At 43.0% G+C, this 25,017-nt stretch overlaps 1 protein-coding gene across 4 annotated transcripts; it reads left to right on the top strand.

The window, feature by feature from the left end:
• The first annotated feature begins 1,918 nt into the window (after positions 1-1,918).
• On the top strand, positions 1,919-13,463 carry DDO (D-aspartate oxidase). 4 transcript variants are annotated; one of them, XM_053381669.1, is made up of 5 exons: positions 1,919-2,236; positions 5,285-5,459; positions 6,551-6,659; positions 7,997-8,173; positions 11,811-13,463. In XM_053381669.1, the coding sequence occupies exons 2-5, from the start codon at positions 5,288-5,290 to the stop codon at positions 12,376-12,378; spliced, it is 1,026 nt and encodes a 341-aa protein (XP_053237644.1). In that variant the 5' UTR covers positions 1,919-2,236; positions 5,285-5,287; the 3' UTR covers positions 12,379-13,463. The 4 variants fall into 4 exon arrangements, with proteins under 4 accessions (XP_053237644.1, XP_053237646.1, XP_053237645.1 ...); XM_053381671.1 differs by lacking the exon at positions 1,919-2,236 and adding an exon at positions 2,299-2,323; XM_053381670.1 differs by lacking the exon at positions 1,919-2,236 and adding an exon at positions 4,460-5,084.
• The last annotated feature ends 11,554 nt before the right edge of the window (positions 13,464-25,017 follow it).

Genomic DNA, 25,017 nt, shown 5'->3' with positions numbered 1-25,017 from the left:
TCACATCATTTCTGACCATTGGCTCTGCTAGTTGAGGCAGATAGGAGTTGGAGTCCAACAATATCAGGAGGGCCATGGGTGCCCCTCCCTTGAAATAAATGTTTCACGACTGGCAGGGCAAATCATTTATGCCACCATGTGTTCTCAGCAGCAAAGGTGAAAGCCAAAGAACAGCAAGAAAAACAAGAGGCAGTGTAATAAAACAGACAATCACTCCTGCATTGTTCTGAGCAACCCTGTTGCCATCCACCAATCATAATGTTGGTGGTGAATGACACCCCCACATTAGAAAAGCAATTAAGCCATTAATCAACATGTGATGATAAAATGCCCTGATTATGTCACTAAATGCAATGTTCACACCTCTCCCTATGCACAATGCATTACAGTAGTGTTAAGTCAGAAAGAAGTGCTCTCAGTGCTTCCCCCTGTAAAGACTACTGTGAGACAACCAGCAGGAAAGCACCAACATACACTGGCAGCCATAGGCTGCAGGCCTCCCCTCAGGCAAGGGGTGACCTTTCCCACCAACCCCAAAAACCAGGACTGACAAATATCACTTTTGGCAGGGAAAAAGATGGTCAGATAGCAAAGGAGGAAGTGCCATTTCAATCAGCAGCCAGACAACTCCATTTTGCAGTAGCCAATGTGTGAGGAATCTACACATCTACACATGGCATAAACCTCTTTACCCACCTGGAACAGCCTTCATGTAAATAGTTGGCCCTAAAGATATAAAAATAAACATAAAATATATTCAATATAACCAGCAACTTGAAACATTCTGATCATAAAGCAAATATGAATTTTGGCCACGATCCAGCACAGCACTTAAATCTATGTTGCACAGTGACCATATGCGACACATCTAATCATATTGTATCATTTTGGCAAGAGACTGTACCAATCAATCATTTTCTGCACGTTGCATTTGCAACCACTAATTTTTTTTGAACTGCATTCTAATATGTTTTGTGACTCACTGCCAGCTTGGGAGAGGTGGCAGTCCACAAACAATACAGATTATTAAAAAAAGGTAAAGGTACCCCTGCCCGTACGGGCCAGTCTTGACAGACTCTAGGGTTGTGCGCCCATCTCACTCAAGAGGCCGGGGGCCAGCGCTGTCCGGAGACACTTCCGGGTCACGTGGCCAGCGTGACATCGCTGCTCTGGCGAGCCAGAGCCGCACACGGAAACGCCATTTACCTTCCCGCCAGTAAGCGGTCCTTATTTATCTACTTGCACCCGGGGGTGCTTTCGAACTGCTAGGTTGGCAGGTGCTGGGACCGAGCAACGGGAGCGCACCCCACCACGGGGATTCGAACCGCCGACCTTTCGATCGGCAAGCCCTAGGCGCTGAGGATGCTCCAATTCAAAGGGAGATTCCCTCCAAAGCAGGATTTCAGTCAAAGCCTCTTTCCATATGTTTGCTGGAAATGTGGAGTGGGGTGGCCACTTGGGTTCACCCACTTATGTATAAATAAACCTTTGGCAGAAGCTCTGATAGACATGTCTGAAGAGAGGAGCTTTAACAGATTTCCCTCTGAGAGGTAATAGAAACCTGTATGTAACAGCTACACCATACATTTAAAACACATGGCTGCACACCCGAATCTCGGGAACTGTAGTTTACTCCCCACCTGGAGACCTGGAGACTGACATTCATTGGGTCCCTTGCAGACATAAGCCCTGGCGCAATTATTCCAATTGCAACTATTATAATCCGGCCATGAATAAACTGCCTCTGGCGACTCCTATTTTGAGTTCGTTGCCCAGCATAGCTGTCAACTTTTCCCTTTTCTTGCGAGGAATCCTATTCGGAATAATGGAATTTCCCTTAAAAAAGTGAAAAGTTGACAGCTATGTTGCCCAGTAGCACCAATTAAAATCATGCAACGAGACAACTGAAGCAGTCTCCCTTGAAGGGACCATGGACACTCCGCGACCGGGAGCCAGTCGGACGAATCCAAAACACCAGCGGGAGACGCCTCGTTGCAAGGAGCGAGGCTCGGCGGGAGGGAGCACGAAACTGCCCACCCTCGAGCCCGTGGAGTCGCCGAAACCAGCCGCTGCTGACCAATCGGGAACGAGCAGAGCCGTCTTCAGAAGATTGCCCCGCCCTCCGAGCCTGCGTTTCCCCTCCGTCCCCTTCTAATGGTCGCGTCCGTGGCCTGGAAACCTTTGGTGGGGAAGCGCCACTTTGTCGGAAAGGGTCCGGATTCTTTTGAAAGGAAAGGTATTTTTTAGCCTCTCTCCCGCGGTTGTCCGCGGCTCGTCAGAATGAGCGGGAAAACCCGTGAACTCCCCTAGTCCGTCTATCCACGTAAATGTAGAGCCATTGTACGCTGTGAACCTACATATTATTATAAAGCCGGTTCCTGGAGAAAGGGGAGGGCGGAGAGCTTTGTGGATTTTTACTTTTTACTTTTAATACTATCCCGCTTCATAGCTCCTGCTCTTATCCGCATTCTAAGCAGTTGGCTGAAAATACTGCCGCGTTTTTGACTGGTCAGAGATCATTTGTCAAATCGTGTTTTTTGCAACGTTTCTGAACAGAAATTGAGCCCTGTTTAAAAGTGTGCTGCACAAACAGCAGGGGCTGGGACTAGTACAGTGAGGGGGGGAAGTATTTGATTCTCTGCTAAATTTGCCCGTTTGCCCCCTAACGAAGAAATGACCAGTCCATAATTTTAATGGTAGGTTTATTGTAGCTGTGAGAGACAGAATAACAACAGGAAAAACCCCAGAAACCCAGAAGACAAAAGTCAGAGATTGATGTGCATTAGAATGAGTGAAATAAATATTTGATCCCTTTGCAGAAGACGACTTAGTACTATGGGGCAAAACCCTTGTTTCCTTGTTTCCTCAGTCCACTGGACCATTGTAACCTCAAGAAGGGGTAGCAACGTTAAGTCTTTTGCAGCATAAGCAGCAGAGTCTCGTGGCACCTTGAAAGATTATCAGATTTAAAACTGCACAAACTTTCATGGACTGGAATCCACTGCAGCACACCTCTACAAAAGCTGAAGTCATAATAAATATATTCGGCTTTAATATCCTGCAGGGTTCTTGTTATTTTTGGACCAGTATAAAACTGTGTGATATACTCCATAGCATTAGTGGACAGAATTTTGCTGGGCAGACCTTACACAACCATGAAACCCACCAAATCTCAAGCCTAGTATACCGTGATCTGACAGTAAAATGGGCTTGATCCCATGTATGCAGCCTTGAGTTCATTAGATGAAGAGTGCAGTACAAATGTGAAAAACCTTTTTTTAAAAATCTTATTTCCTAATTTTATAAGGCATCGAATGTTCATGTTTTTCAGTCCCAAACATTTTACAGTACTATACATATATTGAAATGTGTTTTGTTGATGGAGGTGCCTTCTCTATTCTGTGGAAGGGCAGAAATATTTCCACTTTGACTTGATTGTTTCCAACTGCAACACACACAACAAACACAAAAATCTGTGCAGGTTTTAAAAAATAATGTGTAGGTAAATTGCAAAGTTGGTTCACCAAACTAAACAGCTAGAAACCTTTGGAAGTTGTTATTAACGGCTATTTATATCATGCTTTGTATGATGAACTGTGAACTGGTAGTTTAATTGTACACATTGTATGTCTCTTTCAGACATTTCCTCTTTTACCTCTCCTCTGTGTGTTGGCCTATGACTGCAAGCAGTAAACATTTGATCATATTCATTCATCATAAGAGTGGCTCTGTTATGCATTCATTTGAATTGTTCTTTTTTTTTGTTGGACTGGAGAGGAGGGAGAGAGAGAAGAAAACATGCAGATGAAAGAAATGGAATAGTCTAAACTCAGTTCATATTAGGGAAAAGTGTCAGGGCCCTTGCCTCTGATAAATTATGTATGCTCACTGGGAAGGTTTAATGATCTCCCTCTTCCTTAGTATATCTGTATTATAGAGAAAGCACAACATAGCTCTAAGGAGCATGGTGGCCTTCCCCACCAAAAAAGAAAAAAGACACAAAATATCAGAAGGTAATGGTAAACAGGAATTTAATCTAAAATAAACCAGCAGCTAAAACATGTTATGGAAGATTTAAACAAAGGAACCAGATCTACTAAAGTTTTCCTCATTTGATTTTTCAACAGTCAGGCTGGGGAGAACTGAAATGCCAAAATATTTTGAGAAAATATTGATCTCAGTCATGCTGTTGCTGTTTCCTAGAAGGGAAAAAAAAACCAAATACTTGTTCTTTCCATTGGTACTCTTTTATCAGAAATTAACTTTGGGGAATTATCAACCAAATTCTACTTGTCATGTGCAAAGTTCAAAGGAAGTTCAAAACCTAAGATGTTTTAAAGCAGGGTACGAAGGCCCTACTAGATTTTTTTTAAAGTACTTGTTGATCCATAAACTGTTCCAACATGAATGCCGTGGCTATCAAAGCAACAGGAGATTTGATGAATATTACCGTAATATTCTATCAATACAAAATCTCTGCATTCTGCCAGGACTGTCAAATACACAATATATTGATGTTGCCCCATGCTTTGGGTTGACTTTCTCTTATTCACAAATGGTATATTTTGCAGACACTGTTTGCAGATGTGTAGTTGGACATTGTGCAGTTTCATGTTGACCTTTTGTTCCACTCAAAGGAATGACTGGCTAATTGGCTGTGTTTTAGTTTAGAGAAGAAATTGTGCTTGCTTGCATACTCCATCTTCTCTTTACTTTGTTATTTAAACAGGCAGAGCTGCTGTAGTTTTGAAAGGGCCTTCAGGAAAGTCCTCTCCAGTGGGTCCCAGTCTGCATTGTTACACCTCTGGCCAGGGCTTATCTTGCAGCAACAACAGTGAGCGACCCTTTTAAGTCCGGCAAGAACCCTAGTGTACCATTGCTCTGAGGCATAGTAGGAAATTAAGAAGGCTGTCAGCCACTGCTAAGGAAGCCTGTAGCTGAGTGAAAAGGCATCCAGACTAATGGACCCTGCCAGGTGGCTGGGATCCAAGAAACTGCCCCAAAGTGCCAGGTGCTGTCAATGAAGCTGAACGGATACCTCTTAAGCTTTATTTCCAGAAGAACCTATTCAATCAAGTGCATGGGTGAGGTCCCCTATGCTAATCCCTCTTAAGATATCTATGGATTAAGAGCCCTCCATATCTTGTTCCACAACGGACAGATTTTTTTTAAAGTATTCTTAGATTATTATTTTATTTTAAAAATCATTATATAAGAAATCCTTATTTTGTCTTTAGAATTTTATTTTCACCCCCCTCCTTTCTCCTTCCACTTCTCATAACAGAACATGGCCAAAGCAAAGATTGCAGTCATTGGTGCAGGGCTCATTGGCCTCTCTACTGCTGTTTGCATTTCGGAATCTGTCTCAGACTGCAGCGTGACTGTCATTGCTGACAGGTTTACCCCCAATACAACAAGTGATGTAGCTGCTGGGATGCTCATTCCTCATATTTACCCAGGTGAGTGGAATTTCCTTCCTAAGGTGCAAAATGTAAATAGGCATAGATTTTTACATTATGTATTTTATTTGTTTTCCGCCCTTCTCCCTAAGATCCCAGGGTGGGTTACAACATTTAAAACATAATATTAAAAATGGTTTTAAGCAACTTACAACAATAAAAATAAGGTGGGCCCTAAACATATACATCTCAAGTGTCAAAAGGGAAGGTAAAGAGGTGCGTCTTCAGCATCCTCCAGATGATTTTCTGTATTTACTATCAGCTCCCAAAACGGGCTTCAGAGAGGGGTAACTGTCGTTTTCAGGGCTGATTCCATGACAAGTGGATCAGTGCACCACGAGCAACAAAACACTGAAGTGGTTGCTGTGAAATGAGTGCTGCTGTTGCCAAACTGAGGTGCATGTACAGTTGACTCATAGCTTACACACATTTAACTTGTGCAAATCCAGCTTTATGTGCTCCCACCATTGCACTCACCTTGGGAGTGTGTTCAGAGATGCAGGGAGAGTGTGTTTTATTCACGATTTTGGCTTTATGCATTATCCCTGGAACATAACCTCCACATATGTTTAGCATCAACTGTACATCTCTCTCTCTCTCTCTCTCTCTCTCTCTCCAGTAGTTCTATATGGAAAAAAAGTAGCAAATCTAAAATATTACACATTGAACTTGCACCCAGTTAATAAGCTACTAACATTCTTTGTAATATTGCCAGGCTAGGGTCCTTCCAAAACTCCATCCGAAGAGCCTTGTACACAGCGCCTGTCATAGTACCCCTATTGCTGCATGCAAGACTCTTCCCTGTTCTGGACTCTGTATGTACACTTTGCTTCCAGGCAGAAATATTTGCATTGTTTATTTGGCCATGTTACATACATCATAGAAGCTGGAAAATATATCCATTCAGCTACGTATGAAGGTAGTCAGTATTTTACAGGAAGAAGCAGCAATCACTTTGCAAGACTAGATTACAAATCAAACTACCGTCAAGCTCTATTGTATTCTAGATGTTTCGCTGAGTATGGAGAATAAAGATATGAAACTATAAATTTAAAACATCATTTAAAATGTGTTTTCTTTCTGCTGTGCAGACACACCGGTTCATCAACAGAAGCAGTGGTTTAAGGAGACCTTTGACTACCTGTCAGTAATCTGTAATTCCTCAGAAGCTTCAGAGGCTGGGATTCATTTGGTCTCTGGGTAAATAAAGAAGGCTGTACTATGCTTACTAAAAGCAGAGGGATAGGCAAGCCTGTTGGCCAAGCAGAGTCCAAGGCACATAAAGCAGTGAAGGTCTGGACAGTGCCTGTGTGACTGTCTGGGTAGGAACCCAATGTACACTGACTGGAGGAAGAAAGGTGGGCTATAAATACAATAAACACATAAAAATGCATGCATTGGAATTGTAATCTATGGCCATGTTTTAGAAAGGGAGAGAGACAAAACCAATATGCGCTCATGAATTACTAGTATTACGGAATACTGTGTCCGGTTCTGGGCGCCACAATTTAAGATGGACATTTACAAGCTGGAACATGTGCAGAGGAGGGCATAATCAAGGGTCTGGAAACCAAGCCCTATGAGGAACAGTTGAAGGAGCTGGGTATGTTTACCCTGAAAAAGAGGAGTCTGAGAGGAGATATGATAGCTACCTTCAAATATCTAAAACGGTTTTCACATGGAGCAAGTTGGTTTTCTCCTGCTCTGGAGGGTAAGTAGGACCTGAACCAATAGCTTCAAGTTACAAGAAAGGAAATTCTGACCAAACATCAGGAAGAACTTTCTCACAGCAAGAGCTGTTCAACAGCGGCACTAAGAAACTCCCTAGGGAGGCGGTAGACTCTCCTTCATTGGAGATTTTTAACAGAGGTTGGATGGCCATTTGTCATGGATGCTTTACTTGAGATTCCTGCATTGCAGGGGGTTGAGCTAGATGACTCTTGAGGTCCCTTCCAACTCTATGATTCTATGATGATGATTATTATTTAAATTTCTATACCACCCTTCATCCGAATATCACAAGGTGGTTTGCAATATAAAAACATGAAAATACATACCATAATAACAAGCAAAAACAATTACTCCCCCCATGCAATTCTATGACAATAACATCCTAAATGGAACCCTTGGGACATGCTGTTCCCAGTGTGGTATTTATTCCCCCCCCCCACTGTCACATAAGCACATGTTTTGGTATCATGAATGAATGGTAGAAATTTATTTGGGACTGGTCTCCCAATGGCTATTCATCACGGTGACTGTTTAACAGCTTTGTATTAAAAGCAGGAGAACAACAGCAGGAGAGAACTGTTGCCACTAAGCCCAGCTTGTGGGCTTTACAAAGGCCCTAGTTTGGTTATGGGGGAAAATACATCTTAGGAACAGGTGTAGCAGGAGCACGGAACTACCCCCCCCCAAAAAAAACCCAACCACAATTATATGAAATAATTTTGATCTTAGATAATGATTTTCCAATAAATGTAACAGAACACAATGGCTGTGTGTTTTACATTCCTCCCCCCTTTCATGTCTATGAGCTGGCAGATCTTTAAAACCATTCCTGAAGAGAAGCCTCCATTCTGGTCTGATGTGGTTCTGGGGTTTCGCTCGATGACTGAACAGGAAATGAAGAAATTTCCGCAGCACAAATGTGGTCAGGCCTTTACTACACTGAAGTGTGACTGCCCACCCTATTTGCTTTGGCTGGAGAAAAGGTATGAGTGTTTGAATGGACACCTTGCTATAACAAATTAAAGAACCGTCTTATTGGATAAGACCAAGAGCCTTCTATCCGAGCATCCTGCCTCCACCAGCAATCAGACAGATGCCTCTGCATGCTCACAAGCAGAATGTGATGGTCCTTTGTCTGGTCAGGGATGATGGGGATTGTAGGACCACAGCTTCCCTGTCCCAGCTTTCAACACACTGCCATTTTCTTATTGTGGTTGCAAAGTGAAACAAAGACCAAATGTTAAGAAAGTGCTCCCTGGTTGTAATGCAATGGCACTTCTATTCTTACACCATGTTACAACATGGGCTGGCAGTTCTTGCTTCAAAGCAATCACACGCTGAGTGCTCCTTATTCTTCCAGTGTGCTGTTCTGACATATGAGCAACCTCACGGGGAACTCATGCCTTGTCATGTTTCATTTTTTAAACAGTCCTGAAAGTGGTGCCAACGCTCAACTAAATTGCAGAATCCATTTAGTATCTGTCAGGCAGGCCTGTGGGCAAAGGCCTCTGCTGCCCCTCATTTCTGTCTTACACTCTTGTAATTTCCCAAAGGAGCTGCCTGATCCTCAGAGCGAGTCATTGGCACAAAACTCACTCAAATAAATGCTGTTTTGCTGATAGGCCCGTTTGAAGGATGGTGTCCAAGTAGCTGAAACAAATGATTAAGATTTCTTCCACTGAGTGGGTCAGAATGAAGTGTCTATTAGATGTGTAATTTATTGTGTACCCTCAAGTGCCCTGAGCACTATTTATGGTGCTGTTCATCAAAAGATACAAAAAGAGAATCAATCATAAGCACTTGGCTGGAACCCACGAGCCACTTCTGTAGGCAAGAAGAGTTTTGATTGGGGCACGTCGGCTACTTTTCGACTGTCACAACAAACTTCAGAAACATTAAATTGGGAGTGACCTCAATGCCACTTCCAATTCAGGAGATGCAGCTGCAGCATAAATGATGAGCAGCCTCTTCTTCAGACCAAAGGAATTAAGAGTCTACCGCCTTCTGATGCATTCAGTTCCACGGCAGCATAATTTTCAGCTGCATAAACATTGGAATAGCTTAAAAAAAAAACTAAAATGAAAAAAAACCCTGGGAAAACAAAAACATCTTTGCCTCCCAGTAAAATGATTGCCACTGAGAGGGGGCACGTCCCATGAACAACTGATTTGTTGAAGGCACAAGAGGGTCATGATTTTTTAAAAAAGAATTGTGCCCACCTGTGAGGATACATTGGTGCGGCACAGACAAGTGAGATTTAAACCAAGGGCCAACTTAATGTCCATCAGCTCTTGTATCCTGCTTTAGCCTGACACTGGGATGCATTATTTTCTGGTAGAGATAGATGGGAAATCTGCTTTTGCTTTTTCAAGGATGGGCACAATGAGCAGTTTCCTGTAATTTTGATCTATGTGGGTTTCTGTGTCCTTTTATTACCAGCCTAGCACATGTGTTTGCAACTGAACAGATGTTTTGTAAGAGCACAAAACACCCCTGGGAAATGCAGCCTCCCTCAAAGCTCTGTTCTCTAACTTTGTTCAGTGCATTTTTGATGATGATGATGATTTATAGTGTTTATAACCCGCACTTCAGCTGGCAGGTTCACAGGCGGTGCACAATGTTATATTGATACTTTAATGTCAAACAAAACCAATAATGATAATAAAAACAACCAATCCATCTGCTGAAGATCAATTCATTAGCTCCAAAGACCTGAAGAAAAAAGTACACATCTTTATGGGATGGCGGGAAGCTGATGATGGGGGGTGGGAAGCTTTTATCTTCCATGGGGGAGAGTTCCACAGTTGCAGAGCCACAAGAGAGAAGGTCTTGTTCTGTGCCATCATACCATGAACCACCACTGTCAATAGAGCTGCAGGCAGGGCCTTTTATATACCGTATTTTTTGCACCATAACACTCACTTTTTTCCTCCTAGAAAGTAAGGGGAAATGTCTGTGCGTGTTATGGAGCGAATGCCTGCGGGTGGCGGGGGGATCTGCTGCAGTCGTGAGCAGAGGATCCATGGTTCCCCTTCCTTCCCTCCTCCGTGGTTACAAAGCATGGATCCACATGGATCCTCAGGATTTTTGCATTGGGCTACTCCAAACTCACTGTCAGATCACATGTCTGCGGCCACAGCATGAACCACAAAAATCATATATCACTATTTCGTTTAGAATATTTTTTTTCTTGTTTTCCTCCTCTAAAAACTATGTGCGTGTTATGGTCTGGTGCGTGTTATAGAGCGAAAAATACGGTAAATCTTAAGGCCTGGGCTGGCAGACGGTGAGAGAGGAGCTCCTTCAAATTCCTGAGTCTCAATCTGTATAGGTCTTTACACACCACCTCCACCTCAAATTGGGCAAACAGAGAGCAAACAGGCAGGCAGTGCAGCTCAGCTTCTTATGTAATACAGACTTGTGGGAATTAAAACACAGAGGAGTGAGAATCATCAGTAGGATTGTACAGGCAAGCTTCTGCTTTAAATAGCAGAAGTTTGCACAGTGGGTAAAAAAAAAAAAACTTCTGTTTTTCTGAACAGCAATCTCAAGCACCAAATCACGAACAGCTCTGAAAGTCTCCTCAGTTCCATAATTGACATGTGGATTGGTGGGCAACTGTGCAAGAAACAGAAGTCTAAAGTTCTTGTGGGTGCACAAAACTAATTGCATGATACTTTGGATCTTGACTCAGCATTTTTCCTGATCCCTGGAAAAACTGCTCTTTGCTGGAGAAAAACTGCTCTTTGCTGGAGAATGAAGGAGACCACCTAACCTGTGATTAGTTGTACATTTCCCACTTGTTCAGTCCTTTGTTATTCTTTTCAAATTGCATATTTTTCCTGCTTACATTGTAGAGTCATTGGGACTTACCAAAACACGCACACAGCAGCCACACTTTTTGATTTTTGTTCCACTAACTTTACATAAATGAAGAAGTGTGTATCTGAAGAAGTGTGCATGCACATGAAAGCTTATACCAAGAACAAACTTAGTTGGTCTCTAAGGTGCTACTGGACAATTTTTTATATTTTTTAATATATTTCGACTGCATCAGACCAACACGGCTGCCTACCTGAATCTTTACATAAATGAGATATTCTACAATTTGAATGGATACTTTATCTCTAGACTGAACTGGTGGCTATGAACTGATAGCTGAAGGAGATAGGATATACTCAGCATTATGTCTATAAATGCATGCTTTAATTTTAATTGTTAATTGATTTTAACATTTATACCCCGCCCATCTGGCTGGGTTTCCCCAGTCACTCTGGGCAGCTCCCAACAGAACACTAAAACAGAATAAAACTTCAAACATTAAAAATTTCCGTATACAAATGGATCCCATTTGACTTGTGTACACTTCTGTTCCATAAGGTTTTTCAATCTCTTCACTGATTTTTCTTCTCAACAGTTTCTTTGTTTAAAAAAGTAGGATGAGATTATCTGGATTGCATACTGGAACCTTTCTGGTTTTTTTTTCTTTCCATCTTTCTATTTCACACTAGTCAAAGACCATCTAAATTATCTTATATCCTTGGCCTGCGTAACAGTCAGGCAAAACATTCACACTGATAGAGAATGATTTCACATTTTGATTTTTTTTTTCCTTTGCAGGCTGAAAAGAAATGGGGGCCAGGTGCATGCTAGAAAAATCGAAGACCTATGGGAGCTGCGGAGTGACTATGACATCATAGTGAATTGCTCTGGCATTGGCTCCAGGAAGCTCGTGGGTGACCTCGAGATACACCCCGTCAGAGGTCAGCTTCTCAAGGTCAAGGCCCCTTGGGTAACACATTTCATTCGGGATGGCGATGGATTAACCTACATCTACCCAGGGATGCACAACATAACGTTAGGTGGGACACGGCAAAAAGGCAACTGGAAGCTGTCTCCAGATCCCAGTACCAGCAAAGACATATTTGGCCGATGTTGTGCTCTTGAGCCATCCCTCCAGGCAGCTCAGGATATAAAGGCGAGGGTGGGCCTGAGGCCATCCAGGTCAGCCGTGAGAGTCCAGAAAGAGATACTGGTTCAAGGCAGTGGAAAGCTTCTGGTGGTGCACAATTACGGACATGGGGGCGGTGGATTTTCTGTGCACCAGGGTACAGCTAAGGAAGCAACCCAGCTGGTTAAAGAGTGCATTGCAGCCCTTGAAATGTCAAGGCGTAAGGCAAAACTGTAGCCTGTAAGGTGAACGTTCATATTCTCATTTCTCTCTCTCTCTCAGTAATTACTGATATAAATTGGATTAGTGTGTTAGTTCTGAAATCCAGTCAGGAAAAATGCCATTGGGTTGATTTACAGAGGCGTCTCTCTCTTGACAGCTGAGCACTTGATGGCCAGCAGGGGAATGTGAGAACTGGCTGAAAGGTGATGGGAGGAGAGGTTCTGTCTGCAGTGTTTAATCTGTAATGCAGTTGAATACAAAATATTATTGAGTCCCGAACCATTGCAAAAATTTCTGTTGTTCAGCTCCAATTCACCAGCAGAGGGCAGCATTGGATCAGTCACTTATTTGAGCCCTATTCAAGTTGCTTGGGAATGGGGGCTGCTTTGCAGGGTATCACTGTCTTTAAAAACCAGGGATGGCTTGGATGGTTCAGAAGCTACAGCACTGTGGCATTCCAGGAGTCTCCTACAAGGCCCTCAGTTGGTCCAGGCCAGGCTTCCCCTAATATTTCCCAGAGCAACCTGCTGTCACCACCTACTCCTTTACATAGAGGACTCAGATTTTCCCTTTATTGCCTGCAATTCAAAATCAGTATGTGGAGTGAGATCTGCTAACTTGGAATCCCCCAGACCAGAATACATTCATAAATTTAAAATTGGTGTATAATTTTGGATGGAAATCCATCTAACCAAGTGGAGTTTTAATATAGAATAACAAAGAATTATCCTGTCATAACCTGGCATGCTTGTCTCTTCTCTTCAGCAGCTCTAGCACCACTCTGTCTCAGCTCACTGCTGTCCCTAACATTCTGCTAATTCCTCTTCTGCGTCATTCTCCACTCTCCAATGATCTCTATCAGTTGACTCCGCCTGTCACTCACTCTGACTCCACCCAGCACCCCATACCAGTCCCCTGCTGCCAATCATTCTTCCGCTCATTCTTCTCTTCTGAACATCATCTTAATAAAGGATTTCCTCTGCAGAAGCCAACATACTGGTAAGAAGCACAGGGAGCAAGCCCCAGGTGGGTTATTCAGCGCATACTTTGCTGAAATGAAGACCAGCCTCCCATTTATTTCAGTGGGGCTTGTGGATAAAAGAAAAAAAAAAAGGCAAGGGGCAGACTTTGCCAATGTAATGGGTTGAGTAATCATCTCCTATTTTGAATGGGAAAAACTCTGCAGCTGTTTCTTTTTAGTGCATGTCTTTGTTCATGGTGGAAGCTTTCCCAATGATGGCTATTTATTTATGACATTTATATCCTGCACCTTCCTCCCAAGAAGCCCTGGGTGGCTATGCAAAAGCCTTCCTTTGTGAACACACGAGCGGCATCTGCTATCCTCGAACAAGTGCTGTGTGTGGCCGCAGTGCCAAAACACCATCCTTCAAACTATAGAGCAGAGCCATATATCATAAGCTGCAGACCGTGAAGCTGCAGGCAGTTGTAGATTACAGTTGCCGTTATCTTTTATGTTACTAGCTTGTTGCACGATGCTGCCAAATTCCTGGGCTTTAATAGTCAGACCATTACGCTGCCTGTAACTCTTTACAAGTAGCTCTGAGCAAAACTGCTCACCTTTCCTGAATACAGAACAGCGCATTCCTCGCTATAGTCACCCCAGCAACATTTTCAGATGTTGCTGGTGCTGAGTAGCATTGCAGGCAGCCCAAGCGTTTGAAGTACAGCTTCAAGACAACGGGATGTAAGAAAGCAGCCTCAGCTAGCCCTGTGTCGCTTCATTTCATCCACTATACCTGCCAACTTGGAATCCCACTTGCTGCAGCGCTGGAGATGGGAAGACAGCTGCTTCTCTCCCACTTCCTCCTCAGTCATTCCTCAGCAGTCCAGTTCCAGGCTCTGAGTTGCAACCTGGCGTGTGTGTGTGTGCGCGCACACACACACACATTTTGCTCTGGGGTATCCAACTTTCCAGGTGTTTTGAACTATGATTTCCATAAACTCCAGCTGAGATTATAGGAGTTGTAAACATCTGAGGCCTTTGTGCTGGCTACTACCAATTTAGCTTCTTATGAGAAGCTTTCACTTTTCCCTTCTGCTCCCAAACTAAAGGTAAAGGGACCCCTAACAGCTAAGTCCAGTCGCAAACGAATCTGGGGTGCGACGCTCATCTCGCTTTACTGGCTGCGGAAGCCGGCGTTTGTCCGCTCCTCAGACAGTTTTTCTGGGTCATGTGGCCAGCATAACTAAGCCGCTTCTGGCACAAGAGAACACGACACCAGTGCACAGAAATGCCGTTTACCTTCCTGCCGGAGAGGTACCTATTAATCTACTTGCACCTTTTTTGGGAGGGGTGCTTTTGAACTGCTAGGTTGGCAGGAGCTGGGACCAAGCAACGGGAGCTCACCCTATTGCAGGGATTCGAACCACCGACCTTCTAAGCCCAAGGCTTAGTGGTTTAGACCACAGCACCACCCACGTCCCTCTTCCCAAACTGTAAGTTTCCTTTATAAATCAATTATAAATCTTACACATCTAAGAAAAGTATCAAGTCCTAAAAATTTCAGGGGAGGGTTAGGTGACCCCCAGATAGTATTTTGTGGGAGTGATTCAAGCTCATACCAGGGAATTGGAACAAATGCTCCATAATCCACCGTCTGCACAAGGATTGTGAAAGCAAATCAGGATGAATCGCTCAATAAGTTGGCTGTCTGGAGGAGCCTATAAGCATTGCTGTGGAAACCAATTGGGATTTCAAAGTGCTTCTCTTTGGGATATATATCACATGTATTATTTGCGTTCCTGGCTTCTGTCACTGTCATTTGGTTATCTTCTGTACGTTTACAGGGAGAAGAATATTGTTCCATGTTTCCAGTTCAATTTTGCCTTCAGATCTCTTTCAGAGAGATGAAAGGGGGAGCATTTGGGAAATCAGCAGGAATGCAATATGCTCACCTGAATGCAAGAGCAAATGCTGTTCCTCAGAGAATAGGCTCTGCTCAAAAAGACAATTTCTATATTAAGTCACATTTTCATCTCACTCTTCTTCCAAGCTAGAAATTGGAAACCTCTGTCCCTCCAGGTGTTGTTGGACACCAACTCCCATCACCCCAGCCAGCACAGGTAGTGGTCAGGGCTGATGGAGTTGTAGTCCAGCAACATCTGGAGGGTATCACATCAGGGTCCAGATTCTTGCTCTCAGCCAATCAGGCTGCAGTTCTATGCACATGTACCAGTAAGGCCCACTGAACCCAGGTTTACTTACGAGCAGACCTGCCTAAAATCACACTGCCAGAGTGTGCTTGACTCTCACAAATACAAATCAGAGGCTAATTGTTTCAGAACATATGAACTAACAACACTTTAGGAGACACCTTGATAGCCCCAGCTCTTGGAAAGTCTTTCTTTGCACCACTGAATATTGATATTCTTAGAGCACAATCAAGGAAGTTGATCGGTTGGTGTTCAGGGACAGAGAAGAGATTCCAGTTTAACTTCATTAAAATTTCATGTGAGATGAGAGCTAACACTTTGAATTAGTAGTCTCTGGTTTAGCAGATGGGGTTCTGCCTCCAGGGGGCAAAATTGGCAAGGCTTGTTAGGCACACAGAGAGATTCATTTAGGAAGGGAATAGAGACAAGCTTTTCTTGCATCCCACAAAAGGAAGAGAACATATTCAACGTGGATTTCGGCTCTCGGCTTTGCATTTTTTGCCAAACAACAGGAGATGCAAGCTCGGATTGTAAGGTTAATTTAAGCAGTACTTTTTGTAGATTAGGCCAGAAGTTTTCAACCTTTTTGGGTCCATGGCTCCCTTGACCAACTACATTCTTTCTGCGGCACCCCTGTGGGGCTCAGGAGCCCAGTTATGTCACCCCTTGCTCACAGAGCCAGCAGCCCCTCACCCCTTTTCAAACACTGGTTGAAAACCACTGGATTACGCAGTTGAATCCCTCTGTCCAGCATGTTTTGGAAAAAGTCTCTTAGTTATTGAAATATACTCAGAGTCGCGAAGTGATTTCATGCTCTTTATTCAGCTCATAGTGGTGAGGAGGAATGAATGAAAGTCCCCTCAAAGTATCAGCTTTATATACATTATTTACACAATGGGCTGCACAAGATTGGCTAATTCCGGAATTCTACTGTAAGCCAATCAGGTTGTGGATTCACTTCTATCTGGAGCATGATTGGGTAGTTCCTGCCAACCAATCATACTGCTGCATTGTTCTAGGACCAATCAGACTGCTGCATTCTGAATCCTATTGTTCTAGGACCAATCAGACTGCTGCCTTTTGGATCCTATTGTTCTAGGACCAATCAGACTGCTGCAGTTTGGATCCTATTCAACTCAGTACATAACAGTTATCATGGATTGCAGGGCTGAAACAGAGTTGTAAGGTCAAAATCAACACAAAGAAAGGAATTTACAATGCTTTCTCTAACTCTTAATTTACTTTTCAAATGAAAAGCAGCAAGAAATATGAGAGAAGAGGCTTTCTTACTATGAAGGAAAAGCATCATTTGTTATTCCTTCAGATACCAACCTGTTTTCCTTCAGGGTGATGCTATATGTCCTCCAACACAGATTATTTAGATCCATTCCAATCTGGGTTCAGGCCTGGCCACAGAACTGAGTCAACCTTGGTTGCCCCAGTGGATGACCTTTTCAGACAGCAAGACAAGAGGAAGTGCAACCTTCCTCCTCCTCCTTAATCTCTCGTCAGCATTTGATACCATCACCCATGATATCCTCCTAGACTGGCTCCAGGGAATGGGAACTGGGGACACTGTATTAGCAGTGGTTCCAACCCTACATTCAGGACTGAGTCCAGAGTACAGCACTGGGAGAGTGCCTTTCAGCCCCCTGGTCGCTATGCTTACCTTATCTCTAGTGCTAGTGTTACTGGGCTGGAAAAGGCGGCATTCTGCTAATCTCATACTCTCTATAGTATTAAAATGCTGGAAATTATCAGTAATAATAACAGGAAGTAGGTGCAAAAAAGAACGATAATAAATGACTTAGAAATAGAGTTCCCTCTGGCAGTATCTACTCAATATTATTTTTCTCCTTTTTATACAGTTGAGACTAATTGCTGGCCTGATACAAGAATAGCCTTTGATATTTAGCCTCAGGGAGTGAAACATGCTTCCGAAGGCAGCCATGTCAATATTTAATCGTTAGATGTGATGCAAATGGGTGAGAAAATAAGGTTGCTCTGAGCCTTTGCATTCAAAATTTAAAATATTTCCAGCTGCAAATGTTAGGGGTGGGGGTGGGGACTTTGGGCATAGCTACCAATGTTTCAGAACAGGCAGGTAACAGAATGTGAGTTTAAACAGCCCTGAAGGTGGCTTCCAAAACAACGGCAAGTGAACATTACAGAATACGCTATAAAAGTAGAGCATCCATTGTTAAATTATTACAGTGATCAAAACAGCAGGAGGAAAAGTAGAAAGCAAACAAAAACTGCAGGTACAAACCAGATAGAAGGGCCTTAAATACTATTAAAAGCCAAAGAAGCAGAATGGACTTTACCAGGTGCCAGAAGGATAAGGGTGAGGGTGCCTGGTCAACATATTTAAGGAGAGAATTATCTCTACCTAGACTACCTCACAGGGTTGTTGAAATGATAAAGTGGAGAGGGGAAGAACTATGTATACCACTTTGAGCTCCTTGGAGCAAATGAAATAATGATACAGTGATTAAAAAAATTGTTAAGGCTTTCGGCACCTTAAAAAGTAGCATGTATCTTATGGCACAAGCCTTTGTGGACCACTTCATCAAATGCAAATGTTATTGTCAACTGGTAGGTATGTGTATAACAGGAATAGAGCATGGAAGGAGCATCTGTCACCCTCCAAATGTTGCTGGACCTCAGCTCTCATCATCCATAACATTTGACCCTGCTGACTAAGGCTGACAACATCAGGTTCCCCATCCCTGGTATGCAGGGAGAAAATGGTGAGCAATGGGGCCAAATGGCAACCAAAAGCAATAAGCACTCTTGTGACAATTCCAGGTAAATATTTTAGCTACATACGCACCATATGGCTTCCCCCAAATAATCCTGGCAACTGTAATTTGCTACGGGTGCTGAGAACTAGATGTTTGAGAGGTAAACTATAGTTCTTAGGATTGTGGGAGTGGGGTGTGCCTCAAATACATGGTGTGTATGCAGTCTAAGATAAGCAAAGTGACAGTTCTCAACAGCAACAATAATAACAAAACTATCATAGCACTGGGGAGTTAGTTAGCTCCTGTAGTGGGCCAGAAAACCATTGCCTCAATTCAAACCTAAACCAAATCAATCAACTGGCTTGATAAGTTCAAATTCAGCAGGTGTCTCCTGATAGCAAGGGCAGCCAGAGTGGGCATCTGAATATGACCACAGCTGACAAGTAGGTTTATGCAGCAGAAGGCAGCCTGTCCCCAGGCCATTTAAACTTTCAAAGGTCAAAAACAGCACCTTGAACAGAGCCCATAACGAAAGACGCAAAAAGATCTTGTAATGCTGGAGTGATATATGCATGGCAGTTAACAACCTGATGGCTGCATTCTGTAAAAGTTGGAAATTTCCAGACAGTTTTGACAAGCAGCTCTAGATGCTGTTGATTAAAATACTTCAGCCTGTATGTTATCAACCAAAACAGAAGACAAGCACTGCATGCCAGAGACTCCACTTAAGTAAAGGTTCCTTACCATATCATCATCATGCCTCTGTCCCTTAGTGGAGCCCAGAGGGGTGCACAACTATGTTAAGACACCCTTCATAAAACAACCACACTAAATACCTTGTAGAAATTTCCTATCAACCACAAACAATACATAGGGAGAAAACACCTAGCGTCAGAAAAAAAATATCCTATGATTCTGTGTACATTAAGGGGTAGGGGGAAGGATGCCCACTGGAGGAAATGGGATGCTGGACCAGATGGTTCCTTGGCCTGATCTAGAACAGAAGCTTCTTTGCTTGAAAATGACACTCTGCTATGACTGTCCATCAGTTTGGGAGGAGAATCAGCTTTCTAGATCTACCTGCCCTTATTCTCCTGTGCCCTGTGTTGAACCTCAGACTGAAACATTTGTTATACCGCTGAAAACCTCTGCTGGAGCAAGATGTGCTAATGGGAAATGCTGTGATAAAAAAACCCTCTTATTATACTCTTACCTACTAAGCGCTGAACTAAGGCCATTTTGATGCAATATGCACCAATGATTCAGCCTTGAATCACTACTAAAGCCTTTCGTTTTCAAGAGTGGCACCTGAACAATTGGATTGACTTGTCTCATTTAAACAACAGACGGATAGAATATGAAGGATTAAAAGTCTTTATCCTCTCTTTTTTTACGGTTCCTGTCTAGTCATAAGTGTTAACACAGTGGGTGAAAAAACATTATTAAAAAATTTAAAATTATGATTAAAGTTTATGCCTTCAAACTTTCCCTTATAGTTCCAGTTGCTTCATTGATCCATCTGGCACTCTCAGGTCTGCAGGCACCTTGCAGGCACCTTGCAGTGATGTGAAGAAATATGACCTGCGTTGATTCAATGGCGCAAAGCTTTCCTGGGTATACAAAGATGAAAACCCAGAGGGTTGTATTCTACTAAGGCAGAGATGGGGGAACCTCTGGCTTGTGGACCCAATTTGGCCTGGCAGGCCTCCCACTGGAATTTTCCCCAAGTCACACTCATCTGCTCCATACCTGATGACCTATGTAACAGTAGGTGTGGAGTAGCTGGATTGGCTTCTTGTATAACTTTTCTGCACAGAAAACAGGGATTAACTCCCCAATGTGTGGGAAGTTCACCCACGTGGGCCAATTCAGTCATCGGATGATTGATGGGAGGGTTGCCCCTCCCACTTGTCAAAGTTGGCCAGTGCTTGTAGGGGAAGATAAAGATTGGTCAGCTGGGTCAAAAAGATTCCCCACCCCCGAGTTAAGGTATATTCAGTTAGAATTACAGTTTTCTCAAGCCCCCTCCCGCTCAAAATATTCCAGGTTGCTATGATTCCAGGTTGCTATGATTTCTGGGCTTTTCATGTATGCTGAAAATCTCTTCTCTCCCCCCCCCCATGCTTTACTCAGGCTTTTCTAGTCTACTATTGTTAATTTGTCTACATCCAGCATTGCAAAAATGTCAGAAATTTGTTTTATTATGTTTCTAATGCTGTTATTGCCTTATATGATTACTTTTTTGTACACCAATTGGCTATTCTGATGTTTAGCAGCCCATCTATTTTGCAAACAAACTAAATATTATACTGATTTTTTTCTAGCACTCTATGTATTCTGTTTTAGAGGAATTAAGCTTCCCAACTCTGAAAATCCAGTGGTTTTGACATGCTGCAATAACTAAGGCAGCGTTTTAATAATTAACTACAAGCTTTCCCTTCCCCCTGTGAGCTTGATTATTGCCAAAAGATTTTAAAATTGCTGAAGAACAATAAATATCAGTACCACATAGCAATTCCTTCCCCTCTTTTCTGAGGGGACAAACTCATGTGGAATTAACTGTATCAACTGAGACACTTCTTATGATTGGCAGGGGGCGGGAATATCCACCTCTCCAGAGTTCACGGTCTCATTTGGAACAATTTAAGGTGGTTTAGTAAGTAGTTAGGTGGAGAAAGAAATGCATTGTGGGATCATGAACTCTGGCAAGAATTCGAAGAATAAAAAGGAGTGTATCTGAAGCAATCATCTGGATGTAGCACCTGTGCAACTCAGCTCCTCACCTTCCCCATTTTTGTAAAAAGACAACTGCAATGTGATAAAATGGCCCTTTGACCTCACTGATCTTCATTTTCATCCAATAAAGGCATCCGTGCTGCTTGCCTGTTTTGCTAGAGGTACACACATTCCTCTCTCCCTCTTCACTTCTCAAATCATATTTCACAGCTTTGGCAGATTTTTGCATTCTTAGGGAAGAGCTGCAAAGAGGCAAAGCTTTGGACCAAAATAATAATAAGCTCCAGTTCAAATGTCACTGCTGCTGGAAACTCAGTAGGTGGCTTGAGGTGAACTTCCCCCTTTCTCGGCCTCTGACCTGCAACATGAAGATAACAACACTGACCTACCTTACCATGTTGTAAATGGTGCCACAGAAATGTTTCTTTTTCTGTCTTTCCCCACTGTTTAAAAGAAGCATTGTGGTCTCTTCTCATATGCTGCAGCTGCAGTACTGTGGCTTTTGTCTTAAGTGTTAGCATTTGTGTTGTGTCATAATTCACCAACTCCTGCATTCCTACATCATAGCACTGTGATTAAAGGGGGGGGGGGAATGACAATTGTTCATCTGACGTCCTGTTCCTTCTCTGCTATTATTTATAGTTGTCATGAACTGGCAGGATGATGTGGAAGAGGAAAAGGATCCCAGTGAGCAGTGTAGCTGGGACTGGGCCACACCGGGGCAAGTAGGGGGTGGGGAAGTACAGGGTGACAGAGGATGGCAAGGGGATGGGGGTAATTGCACAGAAACCAAAACAGCAGGGCCCATCACCAGAGCCAGAGGAGCAGCTGTCCCCACGGACACGGTGGGCTCTCCGGTTAGGGAGCAGTGGGAGGGGTGTTCTAGGAGGCTAAGGTAGGCAAGGGCCCACAGCCCAGCTCCCTAGCTCTGGAAGGAGATATTTGATTCCTCAGCTAGAGCAGGACTGGAACAGGTGAGAGTCACCTGCCTCATCAAGCTCAGCTGCTGCAATCAGCAAAGTACAAAAGGGAAGCAGAGCTGAGGAGCTGTGTCTTCTCAGCTGCCCATGTTGGTGGACCTTGGCTTGTATGCTCCTGGACTGTGCTTTGGGTTTGACTCTGAGCTGTATCCTGACTGCTGGACTCCAGACTTGGCTACTTGTTTTGACCCTGGACTGTGTCTTTGGACTTGGGCTTGTGTAGATTGAACCTCGGACTTTGGACTTGGCATACTGACTTGCTGCCAGGTAGGCCAGGGATTTGGGACAATAGTAATGTTTTGGATGGGGTGGAGATCAACTGAACCAGGTAGTGACAGCTGCCATGATGTGGAATAGCTTCATACACTCTTTGTCTATGTAGGCTTTAGACCTAAAGTATTTCCCCAAACCCCATATGCCTGCAAACAGCCTGAGGCTTAAAGAATTAATTTTATTTCATACACAGTGTGGGTCACAGTGGAAGGCTTGAGGCTAAGCAGAGGTTACTACCAACATCCTAATTGTGCACATGCTTAAAATGAAAAGGATTGCAAAAATGGTTGCCAGCAGACCAAGTGGAGCCATCAGACTTTGATTTGGACGGGGGTATTTGGGGGGAAGTTTTTGTTGGGAGTTTTTGCTACTGTTACTGATTATTATTATTTTTTGTAGCTTTATTTTTAAGTGGAATTTGTTCAGTTTGGTTATGTAGTTTTTGATGTGTTTTCTTTATTTTTATGACTACTTTGCTATGTTTGTAATTATGTAAATCTTTTCATATTGTAAGCAGCCTTGAGCATTGCTTTAACCGTGGAAAGGCGGCATACAAATAAAAGGATGATGATTTGGTATTTGGTGCATTGAGAAATGTTTGCCTCTCGTATAAAGCCAAAGTATTAATTTACCAATTGTAAATAGCATATTGGTGGGTTGTCTCCAGCTAGACCCATGGAAACCAATTGACTTGTTAGGCATGCCATTTATTTCAATGGGTCTACTTGGAGTATGACTTAGTAGGACTTAGTCATGTGTGCTTAGATGCATAGTTAGAGGTTCCATAACCACATTAATGCAGTCAGTGGAGGTTGATCCAATAGGGCAAATGGGGCACTGCCCCACCAAGCTGGGTCAGTAGCCACCTGCCTGCTGCCTTACTTAGAACCATCCCCGTTGTGGCCCTGGCTGGCAGCTTCCTCCTCCTTCATCTCTGTTTCACCCATTGAGAACCCAACGAGGAGGAGGATGGGGGCAAAACTATGAGGAGTCAGTTTCATCTGTTACGGTATCTGCTCCACCTACCCCTGGCTTCCCTACTTTCTGCCCCACCACAATGGGCCTCAGCCACCACTGAATGCAACTGAAAAACAGATTTGTTGAATACTGGTTCATATGGAATTTAAAACTGATGGAAATAATACATTTTTTAACCTGGCTAAAAAGCTTTATCCTATGATGGTATAAAAGGTTCAGGAGACTTGCATGATTCCCATTACCCAATGTCCATTAAGTCCTTGTTTAGGTTATTTCAAAGTGTGTAATGCTTCTGACTGTGACTTCTAGGCCAACCATTCCATGTGTCTTTAAAAGGTAGCAGAGGAAAAGGTTTGCAGCCTCCCCTATAATGTAGGTCAATCAATATCTTCCAAGGAAAGAGGCAGGGCTGGTGGAAAGTCACCCAAAAGAAATGTATTCTAAAATTAGATTTCCATTTCTGAAGGTAATGAGGATTGATATGAATTAAGCACTGCAATGTGTTGAATTCAGGGATGAAAGACTTTCCCTAAAACATTCCAGACTTTGAAGAATGATTGGGCAACCATTAGGCAGGTTCAGTGATGACAGGTGGGCAGGTAGGGAAAGCCAAGCATGACTGCCCGGAGGACAAGCAAGGTTAAGACAACCAGCTGTTGCCATTTCCCAAAATTGCGTTCCCCCCCCACCTTTGTTGCTTTTGAGTGTTCAAACAGTTTCACCTATATCTTGTGGTAATCCTCACCACAACAGTGCAAATTGGTTCAGTTACTTTAACACCGTATCACAGATAGTAGGCTGAAGGTGAGATAGTATTATTTGTATACAGGAAATCAGATGCTATACCTCACCTTTTTAGTCTACATGCATAACACAATGAACCATAAGGCAACTAAGTTTGCTTATGGTCTGGTGAAATCCAAACCAGGGACCTTGTTCCTTATTCCTACCTAAGGCTGCAGTCCTATCCCCACTTGCCTGGGAGTAAGATCCATTGAATTCAATAGGACTTCTAAGTAGATGTGTTAAGGGTTGCACTGCTTGTCTATTAGCGACTAGCACTTCCACATTAATAATGATTGACTCATAACTATGGATTTTGTAGTTGTGCCACCAAACTGGATTCTGGAGAAGTGACAGCATCATGCAGTTGATAAAACTCAGGCAGGTTAACCCTGGCTTTTCCTCTCTAACAAGGGAGGAAGGATTTTATTGGAAACATCCTGTGCCAGGGAACTTAGCCAGATGGAAGATGGGGGATTCCTTTCCATAGTCCTGCTGATAATGGCTAATAGTGCTACTGCGATTACTTCCAAGTAAATATGCATAGTATTGAACTGTCAGACACATGCTTACATCTTGGCCTGATCACCAAGGAAATTTTTTAACTGACTACAGTGAGGTTTTAAGTTTGCATATTGCAGAGGAGCAGGGAGAGGATATTTAACATTAGCTATAAATGTTTCAGTGTTACTGATGTCCTTGCAAAGTAAAAACAATTGCCATTTCATACATTCCATTAACCCATCCCAAAGTTTACAGCTAAAGAACAACCAACTCTTTTTAAGTAAGTCCTGAATATGCTGATAAAACATTTAACTCTGTAAGATCAAAGGCCTATGCAGTATGTGAATGATTTAAAACCAAAAGTTACAGCAACTAGCTAGATTGAACCAAGGAAATAATTAACCATTTAATATTGGTATTTGTGTTAGATCTGTGCATCCACACAGAGTTGTACCATAAAATACAGTGCCATTTAATAAAAC

Source organism: Podarcis raffonei, chromosome 3 (assembly GCF_027172205.1).
Source record: "Podarcis raffonei isolate rPodRaf1 chromosome 3, rPodRaf1.pri, whole genome shotgun sequence".
Taxonomy (NCBI): domain Eukaryota; kingdom Metazoa; phylum Chordata; class Lepidosauria; order Squamata; family Lacertidae; genus Podarcis; species Podarcis raffonei.
The sequence above is the reverse complement of the archived record's forward strand: the minus strand, read 5'-3'. Positions and strand labels throughout refer to the sequence as shown.